The 18758-nt window shown below is 36.0% G+C and overlaps 1 protein-coding gene across 3 annotated transcripts in view; it reads right to left on the bottom strand.

Moving 5' to 3' along the window:
• Window positions 1–18758, bottom strand: part of ADAMTS20 (ADAM metallopeptidase with thrombospondin type 1 motif 20) — a 202783-nt gene that overhangs the window by 34607 nt on the left and 149418 nt on the right. For all 3 annotated transcript variants that reach the window (XM_043886575.1, XM_043886584.1, XM_043886594.1), the window contains 4 exons: window positions 16399–16566; window positions 7759–7932; window positions 7514–7684; window positions 411–611 (listed from right to left, as the gene is read on the bottom strand). In XM_043886575.1, the coding sequence (XP_043742510.1) occupies window positions 411–611; window positions 7514–7684; window positions 7759–7932; window positions 16399–16566 (714 nt within the window). The remainder of the gene's footprint in view (window positions 1–410; window positions 612–7513; window positions 7685–7758; window positions 7933–16398; window positions 16567–18758) is intronic.

Raw genomic sequence — 18758 nt, 5'->3', positions numbered from 1 at the left:
GTTATTCAAACTCCTGAGTTTTTACTCAGTGATACATGTTAAGTTTGCATAGCAATATTTACCTGCTTTCTATCAATTAAATTGGAAATGGAACAAGGTGCAAATAACCTGTATTACTCATATGCTAAATTTATTTACTTTTTCACTGAACTAAAAAATACTGCTTAAGTATCTGCTCAAAATGCAAGCTACTGTGCCAGGCTCTCTGAGGAACAGACACAAGGATTAGTTATAAAGCAAGTTATAGGAAACATAGAGACTAAATATTTGTACAAATAACTGACATAGTGATTGTTAGAAAACAGGTGGATGAGACAACTCTGATATCTACATAGATGTGCAGATAACCATACACCCCACAACTAGAAAGTCTCATTCATAAGATTTTAAATTCATAATTACATACTGACCTTGCTCCATTTTCCAACTTTCCAAGTGGCCATATGCAAACAGGTCCTAAAATTGCATTTGTAAACCTGAGGGGAAGGCAGCACAGGACACACTCGATAGTCTACAGGCCACAGCTCATGAAGCTTATGTTTCTCAGTAGATTGGACCCCAATGCAATACGTAATCCTTTGTCGATAACTAAATCCACAGTTACCTGCACACTGAAAAATACAGTGTTACAAGGGGTAAAGAAGATGCCTTTAAACTTAACCAGGGTTCACTACTTAGGGTCTCCCCACACAATCCTATTTATTAGCTTCATTTACAGATGGGTAAACAAAGGTTCAGAGACATTAGGCAACTTTCCCAGTAAATGGAAAGGATCCAGATTCAGGACTGACTGTCTATTTGTAGTGCCTATGTTTTTTCCTTGTTTTTTTTTTTTTTTCTTTGCTTATTCTTCTTGTTGATATTTAAGAATCGCTTAACTGAATGAAAATTTATCTCCTGATAAGCACAGATTTGGAAAAACAAAACATCAATGGTTCTTAACTGAAATAAAGGACATTTATTAGTCTTAATATACTTGTAACTCTATATAAGCATATATATATATGCTTATATATATATATAGCATACATATATATATAGCATACATATACACATAGCATATATATAGCATACATCTATCTTCATAGACACAATGTGATGTATATTGCCATTGACTAGAATAGGTAAGTGATTTAGATATAAATGAAAGATCCAGAGCAAAAATGGGCAAATAGATTTCTGACTCCAGAAAAAAAGGAATAACAAGGAATAGAGTTACCATCTAACCTAAAACAACAGAAACACCTGGACAAAATATATAAAACAATAGCTCTTAAGACACTGGATATTAGGTAGTAAAGGACAGTGATTGCTGGGAGGTGGAAACAAAGTGACCCTGTAATTCCTCCAGCTTCCTGCCTTGAGAGAGCACCCAGGTTTTGGAACAAGGAAAGGGACGCCAATGGGACAGCAGAGTTCAGACTAGTGTAAACATGTAAGGACACCAACTGAGGCCAAGGGTGGACTGATTAAAAACTCATGAATCACTGTATCTGGCTCTCACACAGGACCAGATATAGTGTCAGTTCCCTTCATTCAGACTGTAAAACCTTATATACATGCAGCAATAGGTACCGTATTCAAAAGGGTCTTGTGGCACAGTAGAGGGGAATAGCTAACCCTAGACTAAGCAATGCACTGTGCAAGCATGCTAAGTCACTTCAGTCATGTCTGACTCTTTGTGACCCCATGGACTTAACCCTCCAGGTTCCTCTGTCCATGGGATTCTCCAGGCAAGAATACTGGAATGGTTTGCCATGCCCTCCTCCAGGGGATCTTCCTGACCCAGGGATCAAACCTTAGGTCTCCTGCATTACAGGCAGATTCTTTACCATCTGAGCCACCAGGGAAGCCCTAAACAATGCCTTGGCTTTGGGATTTTTTTTACGTAAGACCAGTGTCACAAAGTACCTGTCTCACATAAAAAAACTGTAAGAGCTAGACAAGAGCAAACTGCTTACAAACAAAATAACTACATTCTGGAACAAAGTTCAAAATATACATACAGATACAGGAATAAAAACTATCCAGTAGCCAACACAATAAAAATAAAAATTCACAATAAAAAATAACTGGCATGGAAAGAGACAGGAAAATATAAACTATGATGAGAAAAATCCATCTATCAAAGCAGAGCCCGAGGGGTGAGTGACATCAGTGAAAATAGCAGAGCAAGGATGTCTGAAAATATTCTCTTCTATAAAGGCAGTGAGAAAACTGGCAAAACTTGTGAAAATCAACTTTTTCTGAGCTCTGTAAACTAACCAAAGGCTTGTAGCAATCCTGGAAGCATTTATTAAAGAAATAAAGCTAAATCTTGGTAAGAAGAGTTTTGTATGTTTTAGTTTGCCCTATTCCCATTCCCCCTCTTCAGCCCTATTGTGTCCTTGAAAATCAATATCTCAGCAAACATAGCGTGGAACAAAAGCCTGGAAGCCACCAGAGGAACTGAACTGTCTAAGCCTCATTTCCAGAAAACTATCATTATTTGAACTGTTTGGTGGTTTTCTGAAAGACCTCCCTTGCAAGTCTTTCTTTATTTGACTTTACTCAGCACTTGCCCAGTGCTAAAAGCCTTCTCCTTGGGGGTATTCTTGGACACAATTAAAGGCTATGTTTAACTTCGCAACTTCCACAGGAGGTGGGTAAGCAGGCAATCAATGGGCAACCCAAAAAAGCTTAAAGGCAAAAGCTTGGAAAAGAAATGTCCACAGGGCTTTAAAGGCTCCAGCAGAATCATAAACAACTAGGAGGCCACGGACATCCACAAGTTTATCCAGGGCTGTCGCAAACTTAGGAAATAACTGAGAAGTGTCTACACTCGGCCTCCTGACTGATGTCAAGGTTCTGCATAAGCAGGAAGTAAAGTTAAGGAACAGTTGTCTGTTGAAGGTGCTCACACATGTACACAGAGCCCCTTGGCAAAGACTGGAGATTATTGGCTCCAAATAACTCAGAAAATAATTACCCAGTCATATGTTTAAAACTAATCACACAGAGACTTTAGTGACCACATGTGACAAAGAAAACAGACGTTACAGCTAGTTCAGAAAAGTCACAAACAACAACAAATAGTAGTAAACAAACTATCGGGAGATGGGAGAACATGTAAAGAAAGCCATGTAGACCCATAAACAAGTAAATAGGTTTAATTAATATCAAAAAATTTCATGCAACCAAAAATCTAGGACTAGAGGCTTCATTGGTGAATTGCCCCAAATGTAGAGAGAAGAATTAACACCAACTCTTCCAAAACACAGAATAGAAAAGAACACTTCCTAATGAGACCAGTATTTCCCTCACGCCAAAACTAGATGAAGATATACCAAGGAAGAAATACTATAGACCAATATCTCTTATGAATATAGATGCAAAAATGCTCAAGAATACACTAACAATCCCAGAAGCAAATAAAAAGGATTGTACATCAAGACAAAGTGAGATTTATCCCAGGAATGTAATATTGTTTCAATATATGAAAATCAATCAATAGACTACATCATAGGAATAGACTCCTATACAAAGATCACAGAAGTATCGCAATAGATGCAGAAAAAGCATTTAACAAAATCTAACACATTTTTATGATATAAACACTAAGAAAACTAGATATATAAGGACATGATAATAGAATCTACAAAAAAATTCATAGCTAACATATTTAATTATGAAAATTGAAACGAAATTTCCCTCATAGAGGAAGGTGTCTGTTTTTACCACGTCTGCTCAACAGATTTGGAGTTTCTAGTCAGGGAAACTAGGCAAGAAAAAGAAGTAAAAAGCATCCATATATAAAGGAAGAAGTAAAACTACCTGAATTTGCAAATGATATACTTCTGCATATAGAAAAGTAATCTACACAAAAAAAAACTGGCCTCCATAAATGTGTTTTAACATACAAAAATTAATTATATTTCTGCACATTATACATGGATAAGCAGAAAATGAAAAGAGTACAATTCCATTTTCAGAAGCATAAAAAATTAATAAAATTCTTAGGAACAAAGTTAATCACAGACATGTAAGGTCTGCACAATGAAAATTATAAACTTTAAAGCATCCTTGAGAGAAACTAATAAGACCTAAATAAATGGAGAGACAGGTCATGTTCATGGATTAGAAGACATAATTAAGATAACAATATTCCTCAACTTGATCATGATTCAGTGATGCTGAAGTTTACACACAATATGACAAGCTGATCCTAAAATTTACATAGGAATGTAAGGGACACGGCATAAGCAAATAATCTTGAAAAAGAAAAGCAAAATTTGTTCCCTCCAGTTCCTGATTTCAAAACTTACTATAAAACTACCTTACTATAAAACCATGATTATGTGGAACCAATATAGGGATAGACACATAGGTCAGGTAACTGAACTGAGAGTTCAGAAACAACTCTTCAAAGACAGATAATTCAATGCAGAAAGAATAATTTTTCCAAAAATTGTGTTGAAACATCTGGATAGCCACATGCAAAAGGATAAAGTTGGATCCTACTTCACATCATATACAAAAAAAAATACAAAGTGGATCGCAGACCTAAATATAACAACTAAAGTTATAAAATTCTTAGAAGAAAATATAAGCTTTGTAACCTTATTTTCTTAGATATGATACCTAAATTATAAGTGAAGAAAAATAAATCTGACTTCATCAAATTAAATACATTTGTACATGAAAAGACACTAAGAAAATGAAAACACAGGATGAAAATTTACAACTGACATCACAGAAATACAAGTATCATAAATGATTACTGCAGACAATCATATACCAACTAATTAAGCAACCTAGAAGACATGGATGGATAAATCGATAAATTTCTAGAAATGTACAGTCTCCCAAAACTGAACCAGGAAAAAAACAAAATATATGAACAGACTGATTACCAGTAATGCAATTTTATCAGTAGTAAAGCTACTCTTAAAAAACAATCCAGGACCAGACTGCTTCACAGGTAAATCCTACCAAACATTTAGAGAAGAGTTAACATCTATCAATTCAAAATATCTATCTATTCAAAATAGCCAAAAAAATTGATAAAGGAACACTTTCCAATTCATTCTACAAGGCCAGCATTACCTTGATACCAAAACTTACAAGAACTAGACAAATATCTCACACACACACACACACACACACACATACATACACACAAATACAGGTCAATATCACTGATGAACATAGATGCAAAAATCCTCAACAAAATATTAGCAAACCAAATTCAAGTGAAGTTCAGTCCAGGGATGCAAGACTGTTTCAATATCCACTAATCAACATGCATGATACACCATATTAAGAAAATGAAGGATAAAAATCATATGACTATCTCAATAGTACAGGCAACATACCTAAATATATTAATAACAAAAATTATATATGATAAACCCATAATTAACATCACACTTAATGATGAAAAGTTGAAAACTTTTCCTCTCAGAACAGGAGCAAGTCAAGAATTCCCACTCATCACTTTTATTCAATATAGTTTTAGAAGTTATAGCCATAGTGGTCAGATAAAAAAAGAGACAAAAGGCATTCAAATTGGAAAGGAAGAAGCAAAATTTTCACTATTTGCAGAGGACAAGATATTATATACAGAAAACTCTAAAGACTCCACCAAAAAACTATTAGAACTAATAAATGAATTCAGTAAAGTTGTGGAATAAAAAATAAATGTACAGAAATCTATTGCATGTCTATATATTAATAATGAACTGTCATAAAGAGAAAAAAATTTTAATTCCATTTATAGCCTCCTTTAAAAGAAAAAATATCTAGGAATATATTTAACCAGTAAAGTGAAAGACTTGTACTTTGCAAACTATAGGACATTGGTGAAACAAACAAAATAAGACACGTAAAAACAGAAAGATATAGCATGCGCATTTGGACTGGAAGAACTAATATGTTAAAATGTCCATACTACACAAAGTCATCTACAGATGTAATGCAATCCCTATCAAAATATCAGTGGAATTTTTCACAGAAGTAGAACAAAGAATCCTAAAATTTGAGTTGAATCATTAAATGCCTGGAATAGCCACAGCAATCGTGAGGGGGAAAAAAAAAGTTGGAGGTACCAAACTCTTTGCTTTCAAACTATACTATAAAGCTACAGTAATCAAAACTCTATGACACTGGCACAAAAACAGACACATACATGAATGGTCCAGAACAGAAAGCCCCCAGATAAATTTACGCTTATGTGGTCAATCAAACAACAAAAAAGCTAAGAATATACAATGGAGAATAGACAGTCTTATCAACAAATGGCATTGGGGAAACTGGACAGCTACATGCAAAAGAATGAAACTGGACAACTTTCTTACAACTTATACAAAAATAAACTTAAAATGACTAGAGATTTAAATATAGTGCCTGAAACCATCAAACTCCCAGAAGAAAACATAGGTAACATATTCTTTCACACCAGGCTTAGCAGTGTTTTTTCTTTTTTTGTATATATCTCTTTAGGCAAGGGTAACAAAAGCAAAAGCAAATAAATGGCTCCTCAGCACGTTAAAAATCTTTTACATAGCTAAGGAAACTATGAACAAAATGAAAAGACAGTCTACTGAATGGGACAATATATTTGCAAATAATGCATCTGATAAGAAAATACCAAAAATAAATAAATCTACACAACTCAGTATCAAAAAACAAACAAACAAACAAACAAACAATCCAGCTACAAAATGGGCAGAGACTCTGAATAGATACGTTCCCAAGGAAGACATACAGATGGCCAACAGACACATGAAAAAATGTTCAGCATTATTAATCATCAAGGAAATTCAAATCAAAACCATGATATCACCTCATACTTGTCAGAATGGCTATAATCAAAAAGATAATAAAAAAAAATACAAGAGTTGGCAAGGATGTGGAAAAAAGGTAACCCCCATGCACTTCTGGTGGAGATATAAATTGATACAGTCACTGTGGAAAATATTATAGAGTTTCCTCAAAAAATTGTAAGTAGAATTACCATATGATTCAGGAGTTTAATTTCTGGATATTTTTCTGAAGCAAATGAAAACACTAACTCAAAAAGATATATGCACCCCAATATTCATAGCACTATTAATTCCAACATCCAAGATATGACAGCAATCTAATTTTCCATAAATAAATAAATAAAGTATATACTTTATATATACACCTTAAACTTGTACAGTGCTGTGGGTCAATTATACCTCAATAAAACTGGAAGAAAAAAAATTTTTTAAGCAGCCAACTAGGCAGGGCCAGCTGCCAAACAATTCCGGGTAGTTGATTTCACAGTTATCACCGCTTGACACTTCAGAAATGCACCAGAGTTTAACATGAATGTGACTATTCTGTATTTGCACCATTTAATCTCCCAGCGCTTTTAATCCTTAGGTTAATAAACACACTATTACCTGCTCCCATGTTCAAATTCAGACCCAGTTTCAACTGTATCAAAGTTGAGACTCAATTTTACTTTCCAAGAGTGAAAATCCTCAATTTCCTTTCTTTGCCTTACCTGGGATGAGTCTCCTGTTACCACGATATACTTGCAGGGAGAGTTTCTGCACTTTTTCATCGTGAGAGGTCTGGCTGCAAGGTCACAGAAACTCTCTCTCACTTGAACGTTTTGTGCATCCATGCACTTGACTTGCCGATATGTCTCTCTCTTCTTACACGATATTGAGCACTAGAAATACAATGATGAAGTGAAGAACACTCTCTCACGGAACGGCTGGGTGCAAGTTTACTGACAATACTCACATCCAACCACTCTCCGGCCACCCAGCGGTACTGCATGCAGTCCCGATGCCAACACTCTCTCTGAAAATGAGGCCGTGTGGATGGATCACACTTTTCTTCCGTCACTCGACCAACTCCTCTCTGTCTGCAGTACACATCCCTTTGCTGAACTCCGGAGCCGCAGGTCACAGAGCACTGTGAAGAAGCCCAAACGATTTAAATAATCAGCTAACAAATATCAAATTATGTAAAAAAAAAAATCACAAAATAGAGTCATGACCTATTTTCTTGTTTCTTTTAACATAGCCTGACATTATATCACGAATAAGAAAATACATGCAGGAAGTATTTTTAACATTGTCTGGTCTGGAGCAGCTATTTGAATACACAAATAGATGTTCTTTATTTTGCAATACTTATTCAAGTTGTATAGAAAGTTTGACCTGATACTCCATCCGAATTGGTAATTCTCTTCTGACCTAAACATGCTTAACATCTACAAAATTTGCCACAACAATCAAACTATTCTACTATTACATTGCTTTTGAAAATTATTTAAATCCTTACACTGTAGCATAATTTCCCTCAAAGCAACAATAATTTCCAAGTTTGGGTTCTATTCATCTTTATACCTACAGTAGGTACCATAGCTTGGGAGTCCAAATATTTGTTGACTCATGATTATATTTCAGTAGAGAGATATTTGAGGAAACTGCCTCAGCTTACAGTTTACCTAGGCAACCTTCCCTTAACCTCTCCAGGTCTCATTTGCCTTATCTGCACAAAAAAGATTTTGCGTTGTTTGTAAAATTTCATAGAACTCGTCCCACACATTTATTCCTGACAGTAGATCTCCAAAGAAGTACCAAGACTGAAGTCCTGAGACTCAGAGATGTTAAGTCATTTGCCTGAGCTGCTTCCTGGAGTCACTGGTGAAGCAGATTTAAGCTCACTTCTTTCCAAACTCCAGACTTTGAGCTCTGCTTGTGCTGCCTCCAGGGAACGGAGGACTTGGCAGCATCTCAGGGCTTTTTCAGCTCCGCAAGTCCAAGCCATAAAACAACAGAGCTTGACCACAACCAAGAGCTGTGATGCCAACAGTAATAAAGTATGGACAATGCCTAAGGGTATTTATTTAATTTGTGAGCTTGGTTTTTATACTCTTTGTTATTCCAGAAGGGATTGGAGGTCATATTGAATGTTATGTGGGCCCTTATCATTGTTCCCAACTGTGATAGTATAAGGGTAAAAATTCAGGTTTTTCATTAAGGTCTTTATTTCTACAAGATTCCCAGAGTCATTGATCTCTCTTTCCTAACAGTAAATATTTATCTGCAGAATATGGTTTCATCATGAATTTTAAAAAAGATTTAAAGCCCCAAATGCTAAAAAATTTAGTTTACTTGATAGATTCAAATTTCTCTTATAGACTCTTATAGCAGTTTTACTCTAGAGGCCCCTTTAAATTTAGTTTTTTGTTGTGTCTGTAAATAGCAACCACTGACTCAAAAGAGAATTTTTATATTATTTTTTAACTTACGAAGAATATTCTGCATATCTTATACATGCATGCTAAGTTGCTTTAGTTGTGTCTGAATCTTCATGATTCCATGGACAATAGCCTACCAGACTCATCTGTCCGTGAGATTATCCAGGCCCTCCTCCAGGGGATCTTCCTGACCCAGGGATCAAACTCCTGTTTCTTATGTCTTCTGCATTGGCAGGCTGGTTCTTTACCACTAGCACCACCTGGGAAGCCCGTAGGTTACTTATACTAACCCTCAATTAATGCTTTTGCAGTTGAATTTTGCCAACTTATTGAATGTTTTATAAAAAAAAAAAAAAGACATGACTCCTTTGTATGCAGATAATAATCACATATTACTTCGTGTATTTTGTCCAGTGCACAATTTTAAGCCCGCAAAGATGTTGGGATGTGGTTTTGCTTATTTGAACCTCTGGTGAAAATGTTTAGCCTATAAAATAAGACTCCTGTGAACATTTTCCAGCAATAATTACAGATATATAAACTATATTTAGAAAACTTTCTACCTCTAAACCTGAAAAAAAAATATTCCTGAAAAAGAAATTCACAAAGGGCAGCTTAGTAAAAAGTTTTGTCAGACAAATATAATATTGTGTTATTCAATAATCCAAGTTTCTGATTGATCCTGACTGACCATGGCACAGGTTTAGAAGGCCTCTACTGAGGCCATGAGTAACTACTATTGTGGAGCTCATCCTCAAGGGAAACAAACCAACAAACAAAAAAATGAAAAAACTGGACTATTGGACTACTGCTTGCTTTTCATTTCATTTTTTTTTTAAGAGAGAAGAATATAAAAGAGTAAACTGATGTATTTCAGATTTGAACAGAGAAGAGAATCCATTGCTTAAATGAAATATTTCTTAGCATAGTGTCATCAATAGCCCTAACTGCCAAGTCCAGCAAAAACTTTTCATGTCTTTTCTTAGTTAATCTCACTGACACATTCCGCACCACTAACCATGTTCTGTTGAGCCATTCTGGCTTCAATCCTATCTGGTCCCAGGTACTCTCCTCTTGGAGTCCTTAATTGACTCTATTTTCTTTGTTTAGCCTTTAAATGTTAGTGTTTCCCAGGGTCTATAACTTGCTTCTCTTTATACATTCTGAGATCTCTCTGAGCAATTTCTTCTATATAGCAATAATTTCTAAGTCCGTTCTCTCCAGCTGGAATGGCAACCCACTCCATAATTCTTGCCTGGAGAATTCAATTGACAGAGGAGCCTGGAGGGCTACAGTCCATGGGAATGCAAAGAGTTGGACACAGCTGAACAACTAACACTACTTTTTACACTTTTTTATGTATTGACAAGATTTTCATGTGTATTCTACATAGATTTGTCAAAGGCACCTCAAATCCAACATTTCCAAAGGAGAAATTATGGCCTTTGCCCATCAGCTCCTCTTCCAGTTGTAAATGCTGTGAAGATATGATAACTCACTCTTAAGTCCAGCAATGTATTGCTATTAGAATGACCTCCCAAAGTATACCCCTAACTCCAAAATAGGCACCTTTATTCAGCAGGTTTATAGAGCCACATATTTATAAGCATGCTAAATTTTGTCTTTCTTTAAAAATCCAAGTAACTCATATGAAGGCAATTTGAGGCTGTTATTACAAGTGTGACACAAATAACTGATTTAAGGCACTAACTCGCCACCACTGTATAATTTAATTCAGATAGGAAAAGTCTGCCAAATTTCCTACCTATGCATAAACGTACTACAACACTACAACTGTCCAACACAAGCCGGGACAGTGGAAGTGTAGAAGATAGATTTTAGCCAGTCCACAGGTCCAATAGCCACGTTAGCTACTACAGAACAGAGATGAAGAAATGTTAGAACATGCTTTGCCAAAATGGGTTCATTAATGCTAATTCACTCTGTCATTTAATAAACAATCATTTAAAATATAATAGTAAACTCCTTCCTCAATGCATTATTTATAATTTCTTGTTAATGGAATAAGATTTTGATTTTATTATAGTCAGTTATTGGAATTATTATAGTCAGTTATTGAATCAGTATTGGAGCAGTAGTAGAGGATTTTGAATTAAAAAAGACTGTAGAAATATCTAATTCCAATTTCTCTTCAGTACTGAAATCTATTTTATAGCAGTGGTGAATGAATGAACATCAAATCCATCCAGACTTCCATAGCTTCAATATAGGTACATTCACTATATCATGAAAGCATTCTGATTTTGGTTTGGCTGACTCTGAAGTTAGCAAATTCTCTCCTATATTGAGCTGAAATATTCTTCCTTAAACTTTTACCCACTGTGTAGAATCTGTCCTCCCTACCAACATAGAACAAATACATACTGACTTCCATGTGAGAAAGTATAAAGATGTGAGGCCTGGAACTGTGGCAGCTATTTTATGACCATTAGCAGTTGATCAACAGAACTACAGAAATCTCAATCCAGCACCCTTGCCATTGTAGAACTCCTGAATCTAACTTAAATCTAGTGACTTTCTGATTTTATTATGTAAAGAATAAAAGTCTTTGAGTTCAAGCCACTAATAATCAGGGCTTTTCCTGCTTGCAACAGAATACAATGGAACTTATACAGAATAGTTACAATTCAATTGTGCTTCTCTGGGGATTTGGTAATTTGCCAAGACTCTTCTTTTAGTGTAGGTCTCAGAATAGGTACTACTCCAAAAATCTGAGCAGAATTTATTAGTGCAAAGATATGAACACTTCATCTATTAATGTAATCTAATATGTTGCTAGTGATTTAACACATGATCAATAGAACCTTCAGTTATTTACCTATGATGTGTGACATCCGTGTATACCCTAAATTGATGCAACAGACTTTATTATATATAAATAAGCCTGTAATGAACTCAACACAAAATAGAAATTACATTTCTCTTGAATGCATTATTATGTGTAGCCCAGTGACATTCTGCAATTGTTGACTTTAGGTTCTTTGTAAGAGGAGCAATAGGTTGCTAAGAGAGTAAAAGACGTTGATAAGAAAATATAAAGACAAGCTAAGGTAACATAAAAATAAAATAATTATGGCAGCAATTACAGTAGGGAAAACTCAGACCAGTATTCAAATGCTTGCCCCCTCCCCATCGCTTCCTGCCAGTGACCTGCACAAGCTACTTAAACCGTTTAAGCCTTGTTTTCTCATATACATAATGAATAATACCTACAATTGTGAGGAATACAGAAGTCTCTCACATAGTGTTAGGAGGTCACTGACCCTTGCTGCTTCCTTCCTATTCCCATTTTTTCACTTTACTTACAGAGATACAATTACCCCTGCCTTGAAATTTTCTCCATACATGCCTCAAACCAAAGAGTATTAGTCATCTCAGCTCACGCAAAGACAGACTGTCTTAAGTATCAAGAAAGATGATAAAGGAAGAGATTTCACAGGCAGCAGACAAATGCAAAAACAGAATTGCTGGCACTATTGAGAAGCATATTCACCCAGTCCCAGAGCAAAGAGACATCCTCCTTCACCATGGGCTCCAAGCTGTCTTCCTGGAAGAAACACTCAACCTGCGTATAAAGATGAGGGGGCCCGTGGGAGCTTAAGGCTTACTATCTTTTTGGATTATAAAAAGACATATATGTATACAGTGGAACTTTTTCAAGTATGACTACATACATAGGTGCATGTGTGTATTTTGGAAATATAGAAAATATGGAATTGCAGAAATACCAAATCACTTAAACATGCCAGCATTTAGCAGAGAGTTTCCAAAAAAGTTTTTTCCAGATCAGGGGGTTTGGGAAAGGGGACACTAACCAATAGATCTGTGAGATTTTGGGAACTCATATCACCTTTGGATCCAGCTCTGATCTTAAAATACTAGAAGGAAAATGATGGGTCTCTAAGAAGGGGAACCAAGTAAGTGAATGTAGTCACAAGGCTTTTGATTCAATAGCAAGTCCTGAGATTAGGTCCTTTCTAAGCTGTCCAACAGGTTTCCCTTGTTCAAGGGGAGGGGAGAATTGTGAACAACTTTTTTCTGAGCATGTTAACTATGTTTGTATGGCACTGAACTAAGCATGAGACATGAGGAATCTAACACCAGCCTAGCCTTAAAAACTTGAATTTATAAGTAAACCTGGTACTCTCAAATGGATAAAATTAGGTGAAAACATAAAAAAATGTCTGGTTCCAAAAAGAAGAGGATGAGCCTTTTTTTTTTTTCTTTTTAAATGATTCTAGTATTTCTGTTGCATCTAATGGCATACATCTGGACCTAGGAGATAAAGAACTCTATGCAGTAATGTTTTTCCCTGTTTGGTTACAGTCATTAAAATGCATTACTAATACCTTTCATTTAAAAAAATGATATCAAATACCAAATCAGAGTGTTAACTTCAAAACTCATTGAGCACCTCTGTGGTCACAATTTGCCAAACGAATCTTTCCATTAGAGGTATAATGTAAAATAGTAATAAAATGAAATTATTTTCTAGTGAGTGCTATTAAAGCAATGTTACAATTTATGCAGTCAGAACAAAGTAGCAACCAGTAATTACCTCTTAACTACCTCTGAAATTACGCTTCTGTTAAATATATTATTATATGTAGCACAGTGACAGCCTGTGATTGTTAACTCCATGTGAGTACTTTTTATAGAATAAATCAAAAACCAACGACTTCACAAGTGGTCATTTGTTTCTAGCAGAGTTTTGGGTTCTGTGTGGGTGTATGAAGCTAATTTCTATGACAGGAAAACCAATTCAAAGAGAAGAAGGTCGACTCTGTACAAAAGCATCTGTATTTTTTATAGTCTTTACATATTCATATCTGTATCTTAGAAACCCCTGGAATATGTTCCTTTAGTGAATCTTATATAACTTCAGACTTGGTGGCAAGCCAAGGCCAAGTTGTTCGCACCAGTGATTGATTCGCTATTGCAGGACTGGAGGTCAAGGGTCAGGAAGAGTCCCTCAAGAATAGCAACCACAGCAGCTGCAAGGCGGCGAAAGAGTCCTGGGGATCACCGGGGATACTGGTGGCCAAAAGGGGCGTCTCTCCCACTCCCATCCCCCAGCATCTCCCACCTGACATCAGAATTGAAAGGTTTCTGCCACGTGCTGGGTGCAGTGCCTTTGGAATGTTTATCTCTCCAGTGGAAAGCTGCTTTGTCATTACCCTGCCACATCTTGGTCCAGATACAATAAAGCCTACCCCTGCCTTAAGCAAAACCACAACATGACAAATGTATAGATTAAGAGATGGCAGGTCCTTATTTTTTGCAACTGAAATATAGAATTCAAACTAAGAAGTAGGTAGCTCCATACTAAGCTGGGCACTTAGTGAACAAGATATCCATTGTATCTAAGATTTCGAGGCCTGTGATAAAGAAATAGGCATGGTTAGATAAGTGGTAAAGAATCTGCCTGCCAATGCAGGAGACACAGGAGACACAGGTTCAATCTCTGGATTGGGAAGATCCCCAGGAGGAGGAAATGGCAGCCCAGGTCAGTATTTTTGCCTGAAAACACCCAAGGACAGACGAGCCTGGAGGGCTACAGTCCCTGGGGTTGCAAAGAGTCAGACACAACTGAGCATGCACTCACGAAGACTTTAAACTAAGTCATAGAAGGATTAAGACTTCTTCCAGAGCTCATACTATATGTAAGTAAATAATGGCAAAAATATATGTTAAGAGGTCACCTGGAAACAGATGATGATGAACTAGACTGGGGTGGTTGTCATGGAGACTCAAGAGTGACTCTGATGGAAGAATTGAGAGGAACTGGGGAGTAACTAACTCTGGGGTCAAGGGAAACAGGATAGACCCAGTGTTTCTTGAACAACTTAGCGGGTAGTAGTGGCATTCACTAAATAGAACAGATTAATATGAAATCTTTTAAATCATGGTCTCTGCTAAACCACGAAAAATAATTTCACTTACTGAGTGTGCATGCTCAGTCACTTCAGTCATGTCCAATTCTTTGCGACCCCATGGACTGTAGCCCACCAGACCCCTCTACCCATGGATTTCCAGGCAAGAATACTGAAGTGGGTTGCCATGCCCTCCTCCAGGGCAATCTTCCCAACTCAGGAATCGAACCCATGTCTTTTGAGTCTCCTGCATTGACAGGTGGATTCTTGTCCAGTAGCACCACCTGGGAAGCTCCAATCTCAAGGAGTGAAGGATAAAATTTAGGGGCCCAGGGGAACCCCACTTCCAGCTCCTATCTGAGCCCCTATCTTCCTAATGTAGCTCCTACATCAGACAGAGACAAGGAAGTTCCGTCAACAGAAGATGGGTTTCTTTTTCCCATGGCAGGACTAACTCTTTAAAGAGATGGATACATACCCTGAGATACAGCAGCAAGGAGCCAGGTAGCTTTGCTGAAAGCATAGCCCCACTGAAATCAAGCCTCAGGAAATTATTCTGGTTAACATTTCTGGCCTCATTTATGTTTTTCTCCTCTTTACTATTACCCATGCTGATCTTCGCTGAACAACCACATTCAAATATATGCCTTTCCAAGTTTAGATTTGGAGTTTACCTCTCTGAGTGTGCCAAAGCAGTTATCCATCAGCCTTCTTCTATAACCTGACATTCTTAGCCCTGTTCTCATCTCAGTATAAGCTTTGATTTTGCTGAGTCTTCCCAAGTGTGTCCACTCTGGCCTTAGACCAGCCAGGCTCCCTGGTTCCGTCATGTCCCTAACTCTCAAACCATCTCCAATTACGATCCATCTGGAACTTACCAGTCCCTTTTCCAAGTTGCTACCTCAGCTCAAATCCAAGACTTTAGTGTGGTAACAAGGCAGTTACTAAATACCTCAACATATATATTTTACTGTTAGACCACCTGGAATAATGTTATCATCATTGGTAGCCTCCCTAGTATTTAGTAACAGAATTTCTTGTAAAGTTTATAGCCCCCAAAATAATCAAGACTAATTTTTTTTATTAAACTATGAACTTAGCAAACGTGTTAACACTGTATAGTATCAATTCAGAGCATAGTGTGAAAAAAAATGTGTATTAGAGTAAAACACATTTAGTGGCATAAAAGTTTCAAGGTTATTGAAAGCATGCAGAATGAATTAAGATTTTCTTTTTAAACGCAAAAATACATATATAACCATAAAACACCTTACATACCTCCTTCCATCTGTTGGCTTTCCATGAAGGGCATCGGACAGATCTACAAGCTTTATGTGTTCGAGGTTTCCGTAGATGACTGCAATATTTTTCTTCTAATTTCCCATGGAATTGGTCAATGCAAAGCACCTCACGGTATTTTAAACCTTTACCACAGGAAGCTGAGCACTGGAAGATAAATATGAATGCACTTGATTCATTTTACCTTGACTGATTTATCTATAAGAAGCAGGAAATGAACCAATCAAAACATCATTGCTTTGATATTTTCATCAAATTATACTTTGATATTTCCAAGGAGAGAATTTAAAATTTGCCAGTCTGCCCTAGACCATAAATCGATGTTGGTATCATAAGGTAATCATTTATTTTATAAAAAGTATTGATTATCTACCATACACCAAGCACTCTTCTGGCACATAAATGCTTTAGATCTTTTAATGTTAAAGACTATCTGCAACTACCTACTATTACCACACACATTCCAATAAAAAACTTGCTTTCAATTTTTGTACAGTCATGTCCTACTCTATTTTTAACCCTATATGTCTTGCCACAATGCAAACTATGTTTTGAATGTTAAAAAAAAAAAAAACTCTCAATGTAGGAAAATAATGAGAAAGCAGAAATTTTTTTTTCAATGCATTAATTTATTTGGCAGCATTGGGTCTCAATTGTGGCATGTGGGACCTTCCATTGCAGTGCACGGACTCTAGTTACAACACACGACTCTCCAGTTATGGCAAGAGGGGTTAGTTGTATCATAACATGTGGGTCTTAGTTCCATGACCAGGGATTGAACCTGCATCTGCTGCATTGGAAGGCAGATTCTTAACCACTAGACCACTAGGAAAATCCTCCAAATTTATTTTTTTTAAGCATGATTCAGTTGATTTTTTTTCTTTTAATCAATCTGGCAATGGTATCATTCCAACACAAACCCTCCAACTCTCAGGATGTTGATAATTTTCAGCATGACATATGCGCCAGGGAAGAGTTAAGCTAAGAAGACATGGATTCCAGATAACTCCTGTCATTCTTCTGGGATAGCTGGTCACATATGGTTTCATTTAGAAACATATACTGAGTTCTGAGAACATTGGATAATATATTATGCATTTTATGTGTGAGTTCAAAAACTGAGTATCTAATATAGACTGTAAGTTGCCTAAATATTTTAAATTAAAAAATGAACAGTTTGAGGATAATTTACCTTTGTTAAATTTGCAATGCTATTTCCCATTTGAATAGGCAATTAATTGAACTTGTTGCCTTGATTATTGAGGCTTATTACCATGTCTGAGATGTTCTCTTTCCATTAACACCTACACCCTTATGTGTGACTTAAAACATTCTTAATTCTGTGTGAATTGCTAACGGACCTTCATAAATTGTATTGTGTTCATTCTTTCTTGCTCTTGATCTTCTCTTTCATATCTACCTTTCTTTATGATGTGCTTCTCCTGGCTGTTTATCTTAGCCACTTCCCTGCCTGCTTCTTGACTTCAGTGTTTATTTTTTCAAAGAATATAACATATTTTATACTTTAGTATAAAGTATGCTAAACTTTTAGTATAAAGTATACTAAACTTTTAAAAGTCACATATTGTTGAATACCAGGCATATATTATCAGGGAGTATACATACATGTTCACACATAGAAGATTGCTTTTACCAGCAAGGACCTACCGTATAGTACAGAGAACTATACTCAAAATTCTGTATTAACCTATAAGGGAAAAGAATCTGAAAAATAATAGATATACATGTATGTATAACTGAATCACTGTGCTTTACACCTGAAACAAATACAGCATTGTAAATCAACTATACTTCAATTAAAAATATATTAAGCTGTGTTGTAACACACACACACACACACACAAAGAAAGTTTTTCTTCTCAGGTTCATATTATGTTTTCTAACTTTTCAATTGTGACCTTTTGAACAAAAGAGCATTCATGACTCTCCCTGAATGTCCCTTTTAAAAAGAAATCATTTGTGAATAGTCATGATATGAATGCAGCAATACTTATGGAAGATGGGAAAACATTTATTATTTTATTCTTTCTATGAATATTATTGAGTTTCTATCATATACCAAAAGTAGCATATAAATATAGACTCATTAAACAACTCTTGCCTTTGAGTTATCCTCAAAGCACTTATAATCCAGATGACACATATCACCTATTAAATGAATAATGCCAGAGTACATCTTAAATAATATTACTCAGTAAAGATCAGAATAAAAATACAAGACAGTAAAAAACCATTAAAATAATACAATAAAATTTATGATTAAATTAAGACAATCATGAAAAATAGCCATTTCTTTATGGGGTATTTGGTAAGCACTC

The sequence above is a fragment of the Cervus elaphus genome, chromosome 3 (genome assembly GCF_910594005.1).
Source record: "Cervus elaphus chromosome 3, mCerEla1.1, whole genome shotgun sequence".
NCBI lineage: Eukaryota > Metazoa > Chordata > Mammalia > Artiodactyla > Cervidae > Cervus > Cervus elaphus.
This window is presented reverse-complemented; position numbering and strand designations above follow the sequence as displayed.